The sequence below is a fragment of the Triturus cristatus genome, chromosome 3_2 (assembly GCF_964204655.1).
Source record: "Triturus cristatus chromosome 3_2, aTriCri1.1, whole genome shotgun sequence".
NCBI lineage: Eukaryota > Metazoa > Chordata > Amphibia > Caudata > Salamandridae > Triturus > Triturus cristatus.
Window position 1 is genome coordinate 731,853,888 of NC_140584.1, and position 17,025 is coordinate 731,870,912.

The window sequence follows — 17,025 nt, forward strand, 5'->3', positions numbered from 1 at the left end:
CAATCCGTATTTGCACAAACTTTGACCACATATGGAGAGCTTAACATAATGTGCTAGTCATCTGTGGCCTACTTACCTTACAATGTTGACTTGTTTTTGCACTCCAGTACTGCTCATTTCATAGAACTTTTGATGCCGTACCCAACATCATAATTCAATATAAAACCTAACCGTGTTGGTTAACTTCTCTGCTAAATTGAATAAAAGTCATTTCCTTAACTATTTACAGTCTAAACAAATACACTGTTGACGATCAGAAATAAACTCACCAAAATAAGATATTTGTCTGGACACATTGTTTTGCTGGTTCTAAACTCAAGTGTAGAGACATGTCAAGCATGCACAATTTGAAAGGCAAGGTATATTGCAAACTAACTCAGCCACTGTATGCACTATTTGTATCGAGTCTTAGAAGCTAAGAAGAATATCACAGGCTATTATTAATATCACCTCACTGTGATAGCAACTGGTGAATTAAAAGGCTGAGAAATGTTTGAATGCAACAGCTTGGTGAAAGGCAGCATTTGAATATTCAATAGTGCAATTTTTATTTAAGGATTGAGCATTTAAATCAATGAAAAACTGAAATTGTCAAACTGCGCCAAAAATAAAGCAGAGTCAGAAACCACTCCAATGTGGTGCAAGTTAATTCCACATTGCAACCCCTTCTAGCAGGATGTTCTGATACAGAAAAGCATAATTAAATAGGGTTGCAAGAATAGCCACGAAGTGTGGAAAAGCTTTAACAGTGTCAGACTTAACAGTTTGTGGACAACAAAAGTCCAAATTGTACACCCAGAATAGTCTATCAAGATTTAAACTAGCCATTCATTTAAAAAAAAATAGTTAAATAAATTACACAGCGGAACAGCCCTATGTTCATAGTTCAGAAAGAAAATTAATATGGGTAAATCCTCCATTAACAAAAGAAAGTGCCGTAATTGTTAACAAAGGCTAGAGATTATCAACTGCAAAAAGAATACTGCTCAATCATCTTTTAGATGGTCTACGAGTGTCCCTTCCATTACTGAAGGCAGGTACAAAGGGTTGATTATGATTTGAAGATCCATTGGTCAGTCCTCGTCCATGGGCTCTACCACCACCGTATGAGGGGATGGGACAATTTGATAAAGTTGATCCACCAGATGCAAGGCCAGTTTGTGAACCAGGTCCTGAAAAATAAAATAGTTTGGCTGATGTAAATTATTGAAGTCAAAAGGTGGCTAACCGACAAAGTGGATCCTTTTAGCACTTTGATAGACACGTCAGCTGCCAGAAAATGGGCAAACTACATGACTGTTTGATTAAATAGGCAGCGCACATCAAGTCAGTCTCCTCCCCCCCACGCCCCTTTTGCAAGAGACAATAGTTAAGACTTACATGGTCCACCATAAGAAATTTAGTGACAGAGTCCAACCGCCCAAGAATAAAGAGGTTTCAAGTAGGTGATACATTTGCCTAAAGAGTGGTTCTAATCCTTGCCAATCCTGTCTCCCACTGGAGAAGACTAAGAGGATCAAGATGGCAATCTTACTCAAGCATTTTGCTGATGGTTGACCAACAAGATTTCCTATAGTCAATTGATGACTCCTCAACTTCAAACAGACAGCAGTACTGGTAGAGTTAATTGGAAGCAAAGAGTTTGACTGAAGTGAGGATAGAGGGCACTTAAAAAAAATACTTAAAAGGTAAAGAGGCCTTTTATTTTCAATTAAAGCTAATTATATGGAGTTTTGAACCAACTCATTTTTGTACATATTTAAATTGATGTTACATACTAGAAACAAATTCCAGTTATCTAAACACGCCTGTAATAAACAGTGAATTGCCCATTACGTAAAGGAATTGATTCACCCTACAATCCAAACTTCTCTTATGAGAGAAGGAGGATGAGGTTGCATCCTTTTACTTCCTGAATTGTATACATTAGATACGGCAAGCTTCAGTCACAAGGGATTTTTCTTCACAATTGAAAAATAGATCCATCAAGTATGAAAACTCACGGATTTTATTCTTGCAAATCAAATAGGTGGGGGGGGTGGGTTGAGTTGACGACATTTACTTCCCTTTTACAAATCAACTTACTTTTCAAAGTCAGTCTATTGCTTCAGATAAAGAGACAGGCCAGACTGTCAGACTCAGCAGAGTTATGCTCACTATAATTCGTGAAGGTGTGTTCCAAGGAATACTCTATTGAAGCTAAATAAAACACAATTGCATTATGCCAGCAAAGACAGCCAGTTCTAAGAGTTCTGGCGCAATCAAATGGTCCACTGCAGACATTTGCTAATGTAAGCGGGCCGTTTCCTGGGTGTAGCTCGTTATTGAGAACTCCGGTGCTTGACATCCTGTGCGTTTTGGAAACATCCTTCCACCACATGATAGTAATTGTTTAAAGCCTGGTTTGACTGCGTATACTTTATCAATACAGTGAATACTGGGGCTTACCTTTCGACCCGCATTTACCATATTTTGGAATCTCGTCCCAGCATCTTTTCGAGTTTTTATTGGCTCAAAGTGGTCCTTTCCTGGATTCAGTGGAATTTCTCTACTGATTGCTTCTCTTCATCATACATGTAGTTTTTACACCTATAATTGATCTTTAGAGGCTATCAATATATCACTGATCGCTCACAAAGGGAAAAGAATTTGTGGCTCTCCTGATGAAGGCGCTCTTTAGCGTCGAAACACGTGTTGAGAAGATCTCGGCTACAGCCACCGTCTTTGTTTCTGTCTATGTGTAATTTTGTCTATCATATATTGATTTGTCATTTACATTTTTTGTGTTTTATGTATTGTAGTATTATAAATTGAGATTATGCCTACATCATTGGCTCTAATGAAGATACATTTTTTGTAATTTATATAAAATAAAAATCAAACATGGTTTTATAAATAATATGTACGTTGAGTTCCCTTTTGAATATGTCATTGTTATTATGTACATGTAATATCTAAACTGCCTAGGGTGTTTAGATTCATATCCACTGCAGACATTACTGCATAAAGCATTGCACTATGAAACCTTCTTTGTAGTTCGGAAGTTGCCCATACAGTTGTGCTTAATTGCACTGCAGAAGTCCAATGATCACCTCTAGTATAGCAACCCACCCAGGTACTACTTCTGGAGTAGTGGATTAGGACACTGGGCCCAATGGCACATTAAAGCATGAGACATAAGTGTTCCATTTCCTGCATAGTTGAAGCAGAACCAAACTGAATAACTCAAATGGAGACTGCAGATTATCTACAAGAAATCACTAGATTACTGAGCGACTCTTCCAAGACAGTATAGCTGTAAGGAGAAAGTCTTGCACAACCCAAAACAGCTGCGAGGTACGGTCCATTTGTCAATGATCTACTTCTGCTAAACATTTTCAGCAATTCTTGAATCTGGGTCTCTTCAAAACACAGCCTTCAGAACACCAGCCAGTCCCAGAGGAATATAAAACAATGAAATGGCATTGAAGGATGTGAATTACTTTCAGAGACATCATAGACTTAACTCTAGTATGTGTCTATGCTACCATATAACATCACAGTCTATAAACGTTTAGCACATTGAGAGATACAACTGGAAGAAAGCAGTAGTTCTGCATTAGCTAGGGCACCTTTAGATCAATCATCTCCATTTCATTAAGGTGTCCAGTGGCAATGATTTGAGGCCATCCTTTAATTGGAAATGCCGTGGACAAGAGTTACCAGCTCATTCCATTAGGACACTGGGTTCTTGCATATGGACACAGTGCCTTCTTATACTCCCCCACCCCAGCTTGCCATGGACAATCAAGTCATAACAGCGGAAATTATATTCAAATGTTAAATGTGAATGCAGCACATAAGGTTTCAACTTATTAATGAATGTTCTCACAACAAGTTGCAAAACAGACCTCCGTCTATTATAAATAGTCAATTTGCACAATGTAGCAGTTTGGTTCAAAGCTGAGGGAAGCAATGACTATGTAGCAATAAGGTGTCAGCAAATAGGATAGCTTGCAGACTAGGTGGATTTAGAGTAACCTCCTTTGTGCCCCCTCCACAATTATGGGCACCACCCCAAACCACAGGGTAATCCAATTGAGGCAGTAACGACAATGCCTTGCTTTGAATGTTCAAACCCCACCCCCTTTTTTTTTTTTAACTGATGCTGCTCGATTTTTTTACTGCACATGGGCTCTGCTAACCAGGCTCCACTGCATGTGATCCGACCCCTAAAATGTGTCAAAATTGGCTACACTCCCAATTGGCATATTCATTTACCTACAACTCCCAGCTATATGGTAGCAAAGTGTACCAAGGGACTGCAATTTAAATGTTACTAGAGGACTGCAGAACCCACTGAGACACCCACTACAGTAGCAGTGGGAAGATGGCGGTAGTCCTACCATTGTAGCCTGGCAGTGCAGTTTAAGGACTGCAATTTCCACCTATAAAAATAAACTCTTTTGACAGGCTTAACCTTGCTTTTCAATATTAAGAAGGTTACCTCTAATTCGGCCGTAGGACTCCTAAGGCAGGGTGCAAGGTATATGGAAGTAGGACATGTACAAGGGTAAAGTTAAACACATCCTTACAGTGAAATATACCTCAAAAGCTATTTTTACTGTTGCAGGGTTGACTGTTTCATAGGAACACATTGGTTTAAAATATTACATATAATGTTATCTTGGCTAGGGAACACCTACAAATTTCATATTTGGATTTTTAAAAATATTTATTACAAGCCCAATTCTCCGGTACAGTCTGATTTGTAATAAATATTTTGGAAAATGTATTTTTAGAAAGTTACCTTTCCCCTGCCTACAACCTCTGGAGGTGTGTTTGCATGACTGTCACCCGGCAAGAGACTAGTCCACATGATGAGTGTGAACTGCTCAGAGAGCAGAACAAAGAGCTTGGGTCTAGGGAGGCGTTCTGTTCCTCTGGCAGGATGACCATTTGGGTTGTGTCCAGGAACCTAATTGACATCAAAGAACATGTAAAAACATGTAAATGTTAGCAGACACCTGAGCAGGGCCCTTTTTTCCCCAGGCCACCAAGCCCTAATACTAGGGGGAGGGCAGCTGCCCCCAGAAGTGGTTTTAGGTGGCCACTGGGGTGAGGGGCAGAAATTACTAATTTACCTGGGCATACCTCTGGGGTGGGAGCACAGGCTCTGCCCAGATCCAAGGTGGTGAAAGCATTCTTTTTGCAGAAGAGCACTGAGGAATGTGTCTACAGTAAGGCACACAGGAACTGTTACAAAAGTGAGTAGGTAACCCTTGACACTTCTTCCCTATTGGCTAGAAAGGAGCCAGAAACCATCCCCTCCTAAATGCTGATGCCAGGCATAAACGTGGCACCCCTTGGTACCCTCTTTAAAACACTACTGGAGTAGAAGAACTGCAGGTGAGATCTGTGTAGGGACCTGAAAGGGTGATCTGCTCACACTTGTACCCATGACAAAGTGGACTTCAAGAGTCACTTGGCTTAACTTCTCCCGATAAGTTATAGGGACACACAAGCTGCTACAAGTCCTTTTCCTGAAGAGTCCAGCTGACTAATTCCATCTGGAAATGCCTGGGACCCTGTGGTTTATGACGGCTGGAGTTAGTCTTGAAACTCAAATGCTATTCCTGTGGTCCTAGGTCCCTTGGTTGTGTCAAAAGGTACTTCTCCCACTATCCAGAAAAACCTGGGATTAGAAACATTTTGGCTCCAAAGGGCAGAACAAAGCTACCAAGTCAAGTTGATGACGGTCCACTGCCTCTGGGGCAAAGACGCAAGTTGCTCCCATTTCAGAGGAACATCTTGGAAAGGGTATTTGACGTTCTGGGTCCCTGTTCTGCTACAGCTTGCCCCACTGGAGGCATCAATGGTCCAAAAAAACAAAGAACGACTAAGTCTGAACGTAGAAATCTGTGGATCGAATACACCAAACATGTTTGTTCGGCTAGGGATCTTCTGTTGGCGTTAATTTTGAATTCCTCTCACTCAGACCTTTCCGGCCAAATGTCAGCAGCTTCACCAGGACCTCGTCCGACTGCTATTCGAACTCCTGGAGCCCTTCTCAGCCTCACTGTGGATTTTTGACTTCAGTTTCAGAGACTAAATCAGAAGGCAAAACTTCTGATCAGTCGAATGTGGTTTTCAATCAGACCCACACTCAGTCAGCCTTAAATCACACATAGGTACTAGTCAAAGAGAACCAGATGACTGCAATTGGTGCTATTTAGTGAAAACGTTTAAATCTAATCTCTGGTTCTTACTGGATTTCTGTCATTTTGTTCATTAAATTATTCTCTTTTCACAGATAGAAGAGGAACTTTTTTGTTGTTGACTTTAACTGTTTCAGTAATTCTAAATGCATTAGACATTTTTTTAAGTGAGGTCTGTCTGTTCAGTGCCATAGCTACCAGGGGCTGAGCTCTGGTTTAAACCACTGAAGCCTTTACTGGACTTAAGAATAATGATCTCATGACAATGACATTCCTTGAGTTGAACTTCCATTCATGTCAAATAATCCACTTACAATGCCCACAACCTGAGCCAGGATTTTCCTCTGTAGACCTCCCACTCTTGGTGGGTACTGTGGCGCTTCTGTCAGTGCTGCTGTGTGCTTTAAAGCAGGTTCAACAGTTATGCTTTAACATTTTACAACTAAAAGTAATGCAAATTACAATTTGAATGGACACATTATAAAACACTGCAGACATTGCCAATTTGCAGAGACAGTGTATATTCCTTTTTCAATCAATCCCCTTTCTGCTAATAATTTCCCACTGTTTGCCTCTCCATCAAAATTATACTGTAACTGAAAAAGTTTATATTATATACTTTTACAGATTTGAGTAAAATGTTCATAATGACCCACTTCCATAAAAACCAGTGTATCTTCCAAAACATACCAGTGCTTTTGGGTGGAGAATTATTTGCCTGTTCAGCTTGGCCCTTAAGAAAACATAAAGTAAAAACCAATTAGTATTACAAGCATCTATAAATTAGAGTAAAATAATGTACTTTAAGTATTTTACGTTTGCAAATGTTAACACTGTAGTAGTGTTACTTTGGTAAGAATTACTTGCTCTGTAAGTGTTGATGGGACTAATCATCTGCAATCTCTGGAACAGATCCCCATGTGGACAGGGTCTATTTAACCTGTGCTTGTAATGGCAGTATATTTGCTCGCAATGAAGGAGGCCCCCAAATTTGCAAACACCAATATTTCCTGGTGATACTAGAAGCCACTAAAATACTGCCACACAGTCTATGGACAGTATCTATTCAATGCAGACATTGTAATGCCTGGGCAAGGTGGGCAATTGCCCAGGGCCTCCACCCACTCTATTCCTACCTCTACATTAGAGATTCTCTTACTTTGCCCAGTGGCATATTAAGGCTTTCTGGGGGCCCTGGAAAAACATTTCAACTGTTTGTGTGAACCCGTTTTCTGAAGGTTTGTTTGGTATCACAGGTGCTTCAATTTGCGTAAAATGGGCAGTAAAGTTACAAACAAGGGGCCCTAAAATATGATATGTTTTGCGAAGGGCTCAAAAGATCCTTAAGACAACACTGATTCAGTGACTAATTCAGAGTTGAAGGAATGTCAAAACATTTCCTTTTCATCCAGATTTGATAGAACCATGTAACGTATTCCAACAAGAGCCCTGTCCCTCTTGAAGGGCATAAAGTTCAAGGATACTACCCAACAGGTAGCACCAAACAGTTTCATACTTTGGAATAATTGTATAGGTACAATTTAGATGTTCCTGCCCATTTACAATTAAGGAAAAGCACCCACTTCTAGGAGATTTATGCTACCTTACAGAAGTGAACTTCCCGATGTATTTCACTGCCCAAGATTAGAAGCACTACACAGATATCAGTGAAAGGATTAGAGGACGACATCTCAGGGCAATGCTAACAGAAGATAAGCTACATAAGTGGCAACATGTTTCACTATAAGGGCCTTCACTTCCTGAGACAGCTAAGCTCTACAGTAGACAAGCCACTCATTTGGAACCCAAAAAAGAAAGCAAGTAGTAACCTCAGAGAAAGAGGTCAATACAATAAACACTCCAGCAAGAGGAAGAAGGTACCCAAGTTACTGACTTACGGATTTAGCTGTTAATGTAGAAATTTACTGCTTGCCAAACGATCTTAATAGACAAAAGATCAAGCGATAGCACCTCCTTTGGCAGCACAATTCAACGTTTTAGGAGAGCAGTAGATACTGTGCTGCTTTCCAAACAAATAATGGAGCCAGGCAAAGTTTATTACACTAGAGGAGGTGAACAATCAAAAAAACAGAGCTTGAAAGACAAAAAGTTTCACAAGTATGCTGAATCTGGTGGAGCACTGTATATTCAGGGTCAGCAATGAGCTCCAGTTTCAGACTCCCAAATGATTAGAAGACAAATAAAAAGCTAGAGAAGAGAGACTAAGATCGTGAGGCCAAGAAGGATTTACAGCTTGGACCAGATCAGATGATGCCAGACCTCCACCTGCTCCTCTGGGAGGGCGATTTATAGACAAGGAATTGAGTAGATTTGTTGTGCAACTGTTCCATCTAGGATTAGGAAAGTCAAGTTCAAGATAAGGGGCTATTTTGAGGTGTAGAAAAGGACCAAAGGAGAAAGCCCTGTGACACCTCACAACTGCGCTATGACTAGAAATAGTAAAAAGAAACTAGAAGATCCCCAGCCAGAAAAGTGAGAAATTAAGCTGCCATTAATTTACCTAACTAACCTTAATGTGAAGAGCTGAGGCTTGGGGAAACAATGGGTAGAGCTCAAACCAAAGACCTGCACAAAGCACACCTTTCTAGGCAGTCTTTGTAGCCTGCAACCTCAGCATTCAGCAACAAGCTCCTAAAGAAAAAAAAGTTGGGATCCTACACGTTTCCACCAGTTAAGCGCTGATGTTCACATTCCATCTAGTTACTGGTACATAAAATGGCTTGAATGCTCAAGTGTCAGGATAACTTGTTAGTGCAAATTTAAAGCTGCTTTCACAGGTTAGTGATAGGTAAGCATCAGAACCATGAACCAACCAAAGCCACTCATCTGTGTAGAGGCCATATCTTTCTGGTCATTGTGCACACTCAACATCACTCAATTAAACATGATAAGCAGAAGGCATGACACTCAACCATACCTATAGAGGCCAAATGCTACAATAGTTGAACAAACTTGCCAGTTAAAACAGTCACGCTTTAGTACTTAGGCAACTCTTCCATCAGACAAAAAAATATATGCATACAATGTTACTTACAGTTTTGCCTTGCCGGGAATTAGTTACATAATCTGGGTTAAACTCACTAAAGTTTGGAACTTCAGAGTACACCATGCAAAACCTGAAGTTTGAGAACACAGATATTAGAGAGAAAAAGTGACAAACAAGAAAATCAAAAAATGTATTGCTCGTCTGAAAAGTTGGGGGAGCCATGGATGGCTCACGCCAGATGCCTGGTTCAGTTAGCTATCCTCGAGACCAAAACAAGTTTTCATGAGGCTTCAGCCTGCCGCTCATGCTCTGAAGACAAAAATTAACTTTTGACGCAAACTGGAAAGAGCAGGAGCCGTCTAGTGGCTAAACTGCACAATGTGAAACAAGAAAACCTTTAATTGATCCTAGCTTTGCCACTTGACCAAACTCCGTGATCGCAGACAATATTTTATTTCACTGTACCTCATTTTAATAGATTTTACACATGAGATCACCTTAAACAAGTGGCTTCAGGGCGTGGACTGTACACAATTCTTATGTTTAATATACTATGTCACCCCATGTTTAATAAGCATTTAGGTCACATATGGTGTGGCAAATTACACACTAATGGGCATTCACATCTGATAGACCAGCGCCTTGTACCCTCAATTGCTATCCGCTTCATATACATTCACAAACTGTTTGAAAGTACGGTGCAGGGACAGTTTTTTGAATTAGTTTTTACTCTATTAAATTTACTGGACAAAATGTTTTGTGACTTGATCGCTTCTTTGGGTCTATAAAGTTCATGAGACAATCACTAAACACACAAGTTAGACAAATAAACATTCATCTCCATTCCAATGTTATAGTACACATCACAATTCCTGTATATGGTTTTTCATTTACACAATTAATATATCATGATTTTATTGCAAAACATCTTTGATCTCTGGCATTTAATGCCATTTATGAATCCAAAATTCTCTCAACATTCTCATTTGATCATTCTTTTATGTTGTATTCAAGACAAGTTTATCTGGTCTTTAGTAATGTACTTAATCATGAAAAATGAATTGAGTCACATTCTACTTCACAACCGCATCATTGTTGACCAAACTTGTAATCACTCAGACAATCATTGTGTAAGAAATTGGGTAAGTCACAGCACTCCTAAGTTAGGCTTAACTTAATAGGCAACGTGTAAAGTATGTGTGCAACACTTGAAACAGTAACACTGAAAACACCACAAAAAGACGCCACAGAGGCTAGAATAATAGACAGTTATATAAATAATACTAGACCAAAACAACAAGAATGCAATAAGTAAAACCAGAGTTATGAATTTTTAAAGATTAAAGCAAGTTATAGTGCTTATAGTCATAAGTGCCAACAGGGAACATCTGGCTGTACTAAACTGGGCCGGCTACAGGACTCATGCAGGTCCCACTGAAAAAGTACCTTGGATGGAGGAAGCAGCGACATTGAAGACTGGATGCGGGGAGCAGAGAAGGCGATTGACGATCCCATGGATGCAGGCAAAGCATCAGTTCAGATATATGCAGTTGATGGAGGCGGTCAACAAACTCCTTTACGATGCGCCATCGAGCTGCACAGTCAGTCATCGCCAACAGCACAGTTCATAGAAGCAATGTTGTCAAGCGGCAGCCACAAAGGGTGGAGTCGTCGATTCTGATCAGCGCAGTCATGGATGCGCCGGTTTTGATGGATCAGCACAGCAGGAATCACCTTTCAAGGGCCCAGGACTGAATTATCAACAATCAGCAGAACAGGACTCAGATGGCAGAGTCCGAGTGCTGTCGCAGGGTTGAAGGACGTCTTTCATAGCCCTGAAACTTCAGAACAGGGAAAAGCAAGCCCTTGGAGTCACTTTGGGTTTAAGAGAGATGGGTCCAGTCCTTGTACTCCACAGGGCAGAGACCAGAAGGCAGCAGGGCAGCACAGAAAATCAGTTCTTCCAGAGCAGCAGTCAAGCAGAGAGCCAATCCTTGTAGCACAGCAGTCTTTACTCCTGGCAGAGTTCTTCTTTACAGGTCCAGTAGTGTACTGTCTTGGTAGGCTCAAAGCCCCAGTACTTATACCCAGTTGTACCTCTGAAGTAGGGGTGACTTCAAAGAAATGTCTTTGAAGTGTGCACAGGCCAGTTCTTCCCAGCCGTGGCTCCAGACTATCAGTAGGGGATAATCAGCCTTTATCTGGCAAATAGGACACTGCCTAGTCAGGTGTAAGTGTCAGCTCCCCCCTCTATTCCTGCCAAGGAAGAGCTATCAGAATGCAGTCACCTGCTATTCCTGTGTTTGTGGCTGTCTAAAGGGAATGCACAAACTGAAGCTGTCACCCACCACAAACGTGTATTGGAGACAGACTGCAGGCACACAGAGCAGTAAGAGCACTTTCTAAAACAGTAATGTTAAAACCAACTTTACCATTAAATATGATTTATCATTACTAGTCCAAAGACATTAAACATTATACAACTACTCCTTTCTGATCAGGAATTACAGCTTTAAAGTGTATTAAGGAATTCCCAATAAAACAAGTAGGCCTCACAATAGTGAAAAACAAATTTTGCAGTTTGTCACTACCAGGAAATGGTTGTATGATGTTACAACGCATTCCGTTGCAATGCATGCCTTTACCACGCATGCGTTACAACGCGAATGCCATTCCCACACATAACCTTTACCACGAATATTCCTTTACCACGGATATTTTTACAATGATTTTCGTTGCAAATTCATGCATGGTAAGGGCTCACTCTTATTAAAGGTTACTCCCCCACCCCTAAACCATTCTTACAAATACCTCGCGCCCCTCTGCCCTTAACCCTAAAATCGGATCCCTGCGGGTTTGTTTAAAAATCTAAAATTCCCCTTACCTCTCAACGTCGTCTTGTCTGTCGTCTCTTCTCCATGATCTTCCTTGTTGACGTTCCACGTCGTTAAGAGGAAACGGAAATGTAAGTGTCTTTCCGTTTCCTCAAACGACGTTGATTGCCTCCCTGATCGGTCCTTTATCAAGTCCATGCATTTTTTTGGGGGGTGGGGGGGGGGGGGGGGTGGGAGACCACCTGCCCCCCCCCCCAAGCCTCCTTTTCTTTTTGCATGCATTTCTTTTTTGGGGGGGGGGGTGGGGGAAGCCCCCTTTAATCTTTGACTTTACCACACATGCCTTTACTATGTATCTCATAGTAAAGGTATGCGTGGTAAAGGCTATTCGTGTTAACCATGCATGCGTGGTTAATGTTATGCATGGAAACGGCCGCGTTGTAGTGGCAGTTTCCCCCCTGGAAATGCAAAGAGGGGCTGGAGACTGGTTTGAAAGGCTACTTGTGTGTGTGGCACAATCCAGGCTGCAGCCCACTTGTAACATTTGGGTTACAGGCCCTAGGTATATGTTGTAGCACTTTACAAGGGACCTATGTTCCACGTAGGCTGCGCGCTTGCGCACGCAGACTTTTTTTTTTATTTAGAAAGTTTTATATAGCGCTGGCTAGACCCAGAGGTATCAAAGCGCTTTACAAGATAAGGATAGTATAAGGCACATAGGGTATAAAAGCATATGAAAGGTAGTGCAACAAAAATGTACAAAGTACAGACATGAGCATTATACAAAACCAGATAAATAAACAGGGGTAGGAGCTATACATTTAAGTAATTAGGTAAATGGTGAAACAGGAGAACAGGGTATATAATTACTGAACAAATAGTGTGATAGATAAGAAATCGGGAGTAGGACAGAGGTTAGGAACCCCAATAATAATTGAGGAGGTGGGTTTTGAGGTTATTTTTGAAACTAGAATAGGAGGGATTACAGCGCAGGTTTTTTGGGAGGGCATTCCAGATAATAGGGACATTGCCAGAGAAGGAGCGAGATTGTGCAGCTTTCTTTTTATGCAGAGGTGGGAAAAGGAGTAGGGTGTTGGTGCTTCTCAGAAGTCGAGTGGAGCCGCAGTGTGGAGTTTCTTTGAGTGGTAATGCGGAGTGTTTTGGTGGAGGACTTTATGAGTAATGCAGGCGGTTTTGTAGGCAGATCTGCCTGCGATAGGGAGCCATTTAAGAGATTTGAGAGCCGGGATATTTGATTGAAGCGTTTGCAGTCCGTGATGAGCCTGGCAGCAAGGTTGAGCACAGCTTTGATTGGAGCTAGGTGTACCTTGGGGATTCCATTAAGGATGGTATTACCATAATCAATATGAGACAGAACAATTTTTGGTGTTTGAGAGTGTTTGAGAGTGGAGGTAGAGTGGGGGGAGGAAGAGGTTTGAGGGGTTCTGTCGTTTGGGGAGGAGCAGTGTTAGGCGCTGAATGGTTAAGGAGGAGAGACAGTGCTAAAGTGGTGTTCAAAGATAGAGAGGTGGGATGGCGAGGCTTGTATAAGGATATTACCTGTTTTGAAGATGGACCTAAAGCCATAAAGGGAGGCTTGGAAACTTCCCTTTTCTCCGTTTGTCCCAGGCTGTGAACCAGGGGGCCCAGCTAATCCATCAAACAGAAAGGGGCTGCTTTTTTTTTTTTTTTTTTAGCTCAGACACGTGTATGTTTGTGTTTCACTTATATTGAGAGGGAGAGTATTTGGCGTTACTGTCAGGGCTGCTCACTCTGGAACTGGGGAAACCGGTTCCAGTCTCGATGCTCAGGTACCCTCTAATACTTTCCGGTCGAGTTTGGTAGACATAACTGCAAAAAAATAAAAAAACTTCCAGCTTAAAGAATGGGCAAATACTTTAACTGATCCTCCTTTTTGTTCATCTTCAGGCACCTTCAAATATGAGAGAACAGGCTTTGTAATATACAAAAGTTAATTTGGGTTTCATTTATTAGCCTAAATTATCATTAATTTGAAACCAGGCCACATTGAGGGTACACATGATCCCGGATTTCCTTTTGGTTCACTAATAGCATTGTCTGAATAAGGTGTTGGGGGGGCGGGGTGGGGGGGGAGGGACATTTCCTAGCTCATGTTTAAAAACTCTTTTGTAATAAATACTTTGCACATCTGATGTATTAAAGTGAATGCCACTGGAATTATGTGGCAGGAGTGCACCAAATTATGCTACAGGGTTGACAAAATTATGCAGCAAGAAAAGGCAAATTATGTGGCATCATGTGGCACATTTTGAAAGTATTACTTCATTGTCTTATAATTGTTATACATGGTAACACAATCTGTTAAAAGATCTCACCTCATGACTACCAATGTAACAACCAAATGCAGAAATAAGGAACTGAAAGTAGACCAAATAACCTTAGCGAAGCTTCTTCCATTGAATACGAACACGATGCCACATTTTCAGTAACTTTTGATCAGTTTGAGCTGGAACTGCTGATTATCCAGCAGATGGATTATGTGGCAAATGCAGCCAATTCACCATAATGTAAAAGAGCTGCAGTCGCAGAATTACAACTCCAGTGCCAGGGACTAAGGTGAAACGCTTCCATGTTTCAATTTTTTGAATATTGAAGACACCTTACTATATCCTACCATGATCTGTGCTGCATGCTTGACATGCCGCATACTTTCAAGTCTCTGCTTTTGCAAGGGTTCTTAAGAACCAGAGCCAACCTCAGCTGTCCCTTTTAATTTATTGGCTCACCCACCTCTACCTAGCACTATAGTCGGGGCTACTAGAATTGTGAGGCAGGATAAGACCAAATTACGCGTCGGGGCTCAATTATGCAGCAAGAATAGGTGCCCTTTTGACATTTTATTATTTTGTCATTTTCACACATGCCAACAACAATCTGCAAAAATGCCTAACCTCATTAGTACCAATTTAACACCCAAATACACCAATTCGAGAAAATAAGGTGACCAATCAGCCTTTGCCACGAGTCTTCCACATTGCAGCAATAAAGGTATTCGCAGTTTTGGTAACTTTTTATCCATTTGCACTAGAAACTTTTTGGGGGGTTAAAATCTGCAGAATATAGATTGCTTAACACTTGGCAAATCCATAGTTATGAGGAAGAGGCCACGGTCGCATAATTGCAATTCTAGTGGCCCTGACCTTAGTCCAAGGATGTGAGCATTCTGTCAAGCATAGGTGCTGGACTGAAAGTGAGCCTTCCAGTACAAAAAACATCCCTTAAGACCTTTCCCACTGTGTGCGCTGTACAGATGCAGAGTTTGAAAGATATGGAGACTTTTAAAAGTTGCTTCACTGTTACACCTGTCTCTAGGAGACGTCATTTTTTGGCTCAAATCCTATTTATTAATGTTAATAGATAGGGATTTGTCTCAAAATCCATGAGAATCGCCCATGTACCACCCATGGTACACAGCGTTGGTGCAAAGTAGCACAAGGTAGGGCAAACTGTTACACTGCGTTACTGAGGGCAATTTTCCCCACACAAATCAATTTGTTTTGAGTCACTTTTGTGATGCACAGTATTAGTAAATCTGGATCAGAATTTCTAAATAGGCACTTGCCAATTTTATTAGGATGATTTCTTTCTTACTGCAAGCTAATGCAAATGGGTGTCTTAACATGAACCAAAGAGGGTAAGAGTGGCATTCTTTTGGGGTTTGCATTGGGGCCCATGACACCATAACCACGGATTTTGGAAGCCTGCAAACCACACGTGCTTGCATAGTAGGTTATTGCTGGTCTTTGGCGCACGCAGCCTTAGCTGCAGTGCACGGTGCTCCCTTATTGCAGCACATAGAGGAAACAAATTAGAGGGAACATTGCTCAGGACTTCTAAATCTTACTATGTTTAGGGGAGAAGCACCTGCACTTTAGTACTGGCCAGGAGTGGTAAAGTGCTCTGAGTCCTAAGGCTAACAAAAAGAACCAGTAAAAAGGAGGTAAGCAGCCAACACGTTTGGGGAAAGCCACCTTCAGAATGCCAGGTCAAACACTACCCTGAAGCGAAGGTTCTCTGGTGGCATATGCCACCTAAGGGGCTTGGACACCCTTCTTGAAACAGCAACGCAAAAAACTGGAAAAGTATTTTCCATAACTGTCCTAAAAATTATGGAATCCAATTCCTCCAGACATCAGAAGAATTCCATTTTACGATAGAAAAATTAAAAACGCCAAAAGACATTTGAAAACTTAAATTCAAAGAGCATAAGCGCTGGCAAAGACAATGGGTCTCATCTATGCAAAAGCTATTGGCTTTGCCAATGTTTTTAGTCATGTTGTACACCAGTGTGGCTGCAGTTCAGCATGGCTAACAGTTAGTGGCATAGAGGAGAGTGGTGTGGAGGGTCATGGAACAGCAAAGAGTAGACTTTGAGTGGTATAGTGTGTAATGGAATGGCATAGAGTGGAGTTCCACCCATAGAGTGGCATACAATGGAGTGGCTTATAGTGGACTGGTGTAGAGTGCAATGGTGCAGAGTAGAGTTCAGCGGCATATAATACAGTTGCGTACAATGCAGCATCGTAGAATGCAGTGGCATAGATTAGAGTGTTGCATAGTAGAGAGCAGTGGCATTGAGTGCAGTCAGGAGAAGTGAAGAGTGGCATAGATTGTAGTGATGTAGAATGTCAGAGGGCAATGGCATAGAGTGGAGCACACTAGAGTGGCATTGAGTGGTGAAGACTTGAGTGGTGAAGACTAGAGTGGTGCAGAGTCGAGTATATTTCCGTAGAGTGCAGTGGCACAGAATGGAGGTCTGCAGGGTGGAGTAGTCTATAGTAGAGTGCAGTTGCATAGAGTGCATTGGCATAGATTGCAGTAGAGTAGAGTTCAGTGGCAGAGAGGGCTGTGGTGCAGAGAGGATTGGCATAGAGGGCAGTGGTTTAAAGTGGAGTGGCACAGAGTGCAGGGGCAGCGTACAGGGGAGTAAAGTAAATTGTTTCAG

The 17,025-nt window shown here is 41.5% G+C and overlaps 1 protein-coding gene across 2 annotated transcripts in view; it reads right to left on the bottom strand.

Annotated features, from left to right (window-relative positions):
- Nucleotides 1–523: 523 nt before the first annotated feature.
- Nucleotides 524–17,025, bottom strand: part of LOC146858016 (SOSS complex subunit B2-like) — a 46,348-nt gene continuing 29,846 nt past the window's right edge. For both annotated transcript variants that reach the window (XM_085648779.1, XM_085648780.1), the window contains exons 5-7: nt 9,253–9,334; nt 6,888–6,930; nt 524–1,172 (exon numbers count right to left, since the gene is read on the bottom strand). In XM_085648779.1, the coding sequence (XP_085504905.1) occupies nt 991–1,172; nt 6,888–6,930; nt 9,253–9,334 (307 nt within the window). In that variant the 3' untranslated portion in view covers nt 524–990. The remainder of the gene's footprint in view (nt 1,173–6,887; nt 6,931–9,252; nt 9,335–17,025) is intronic.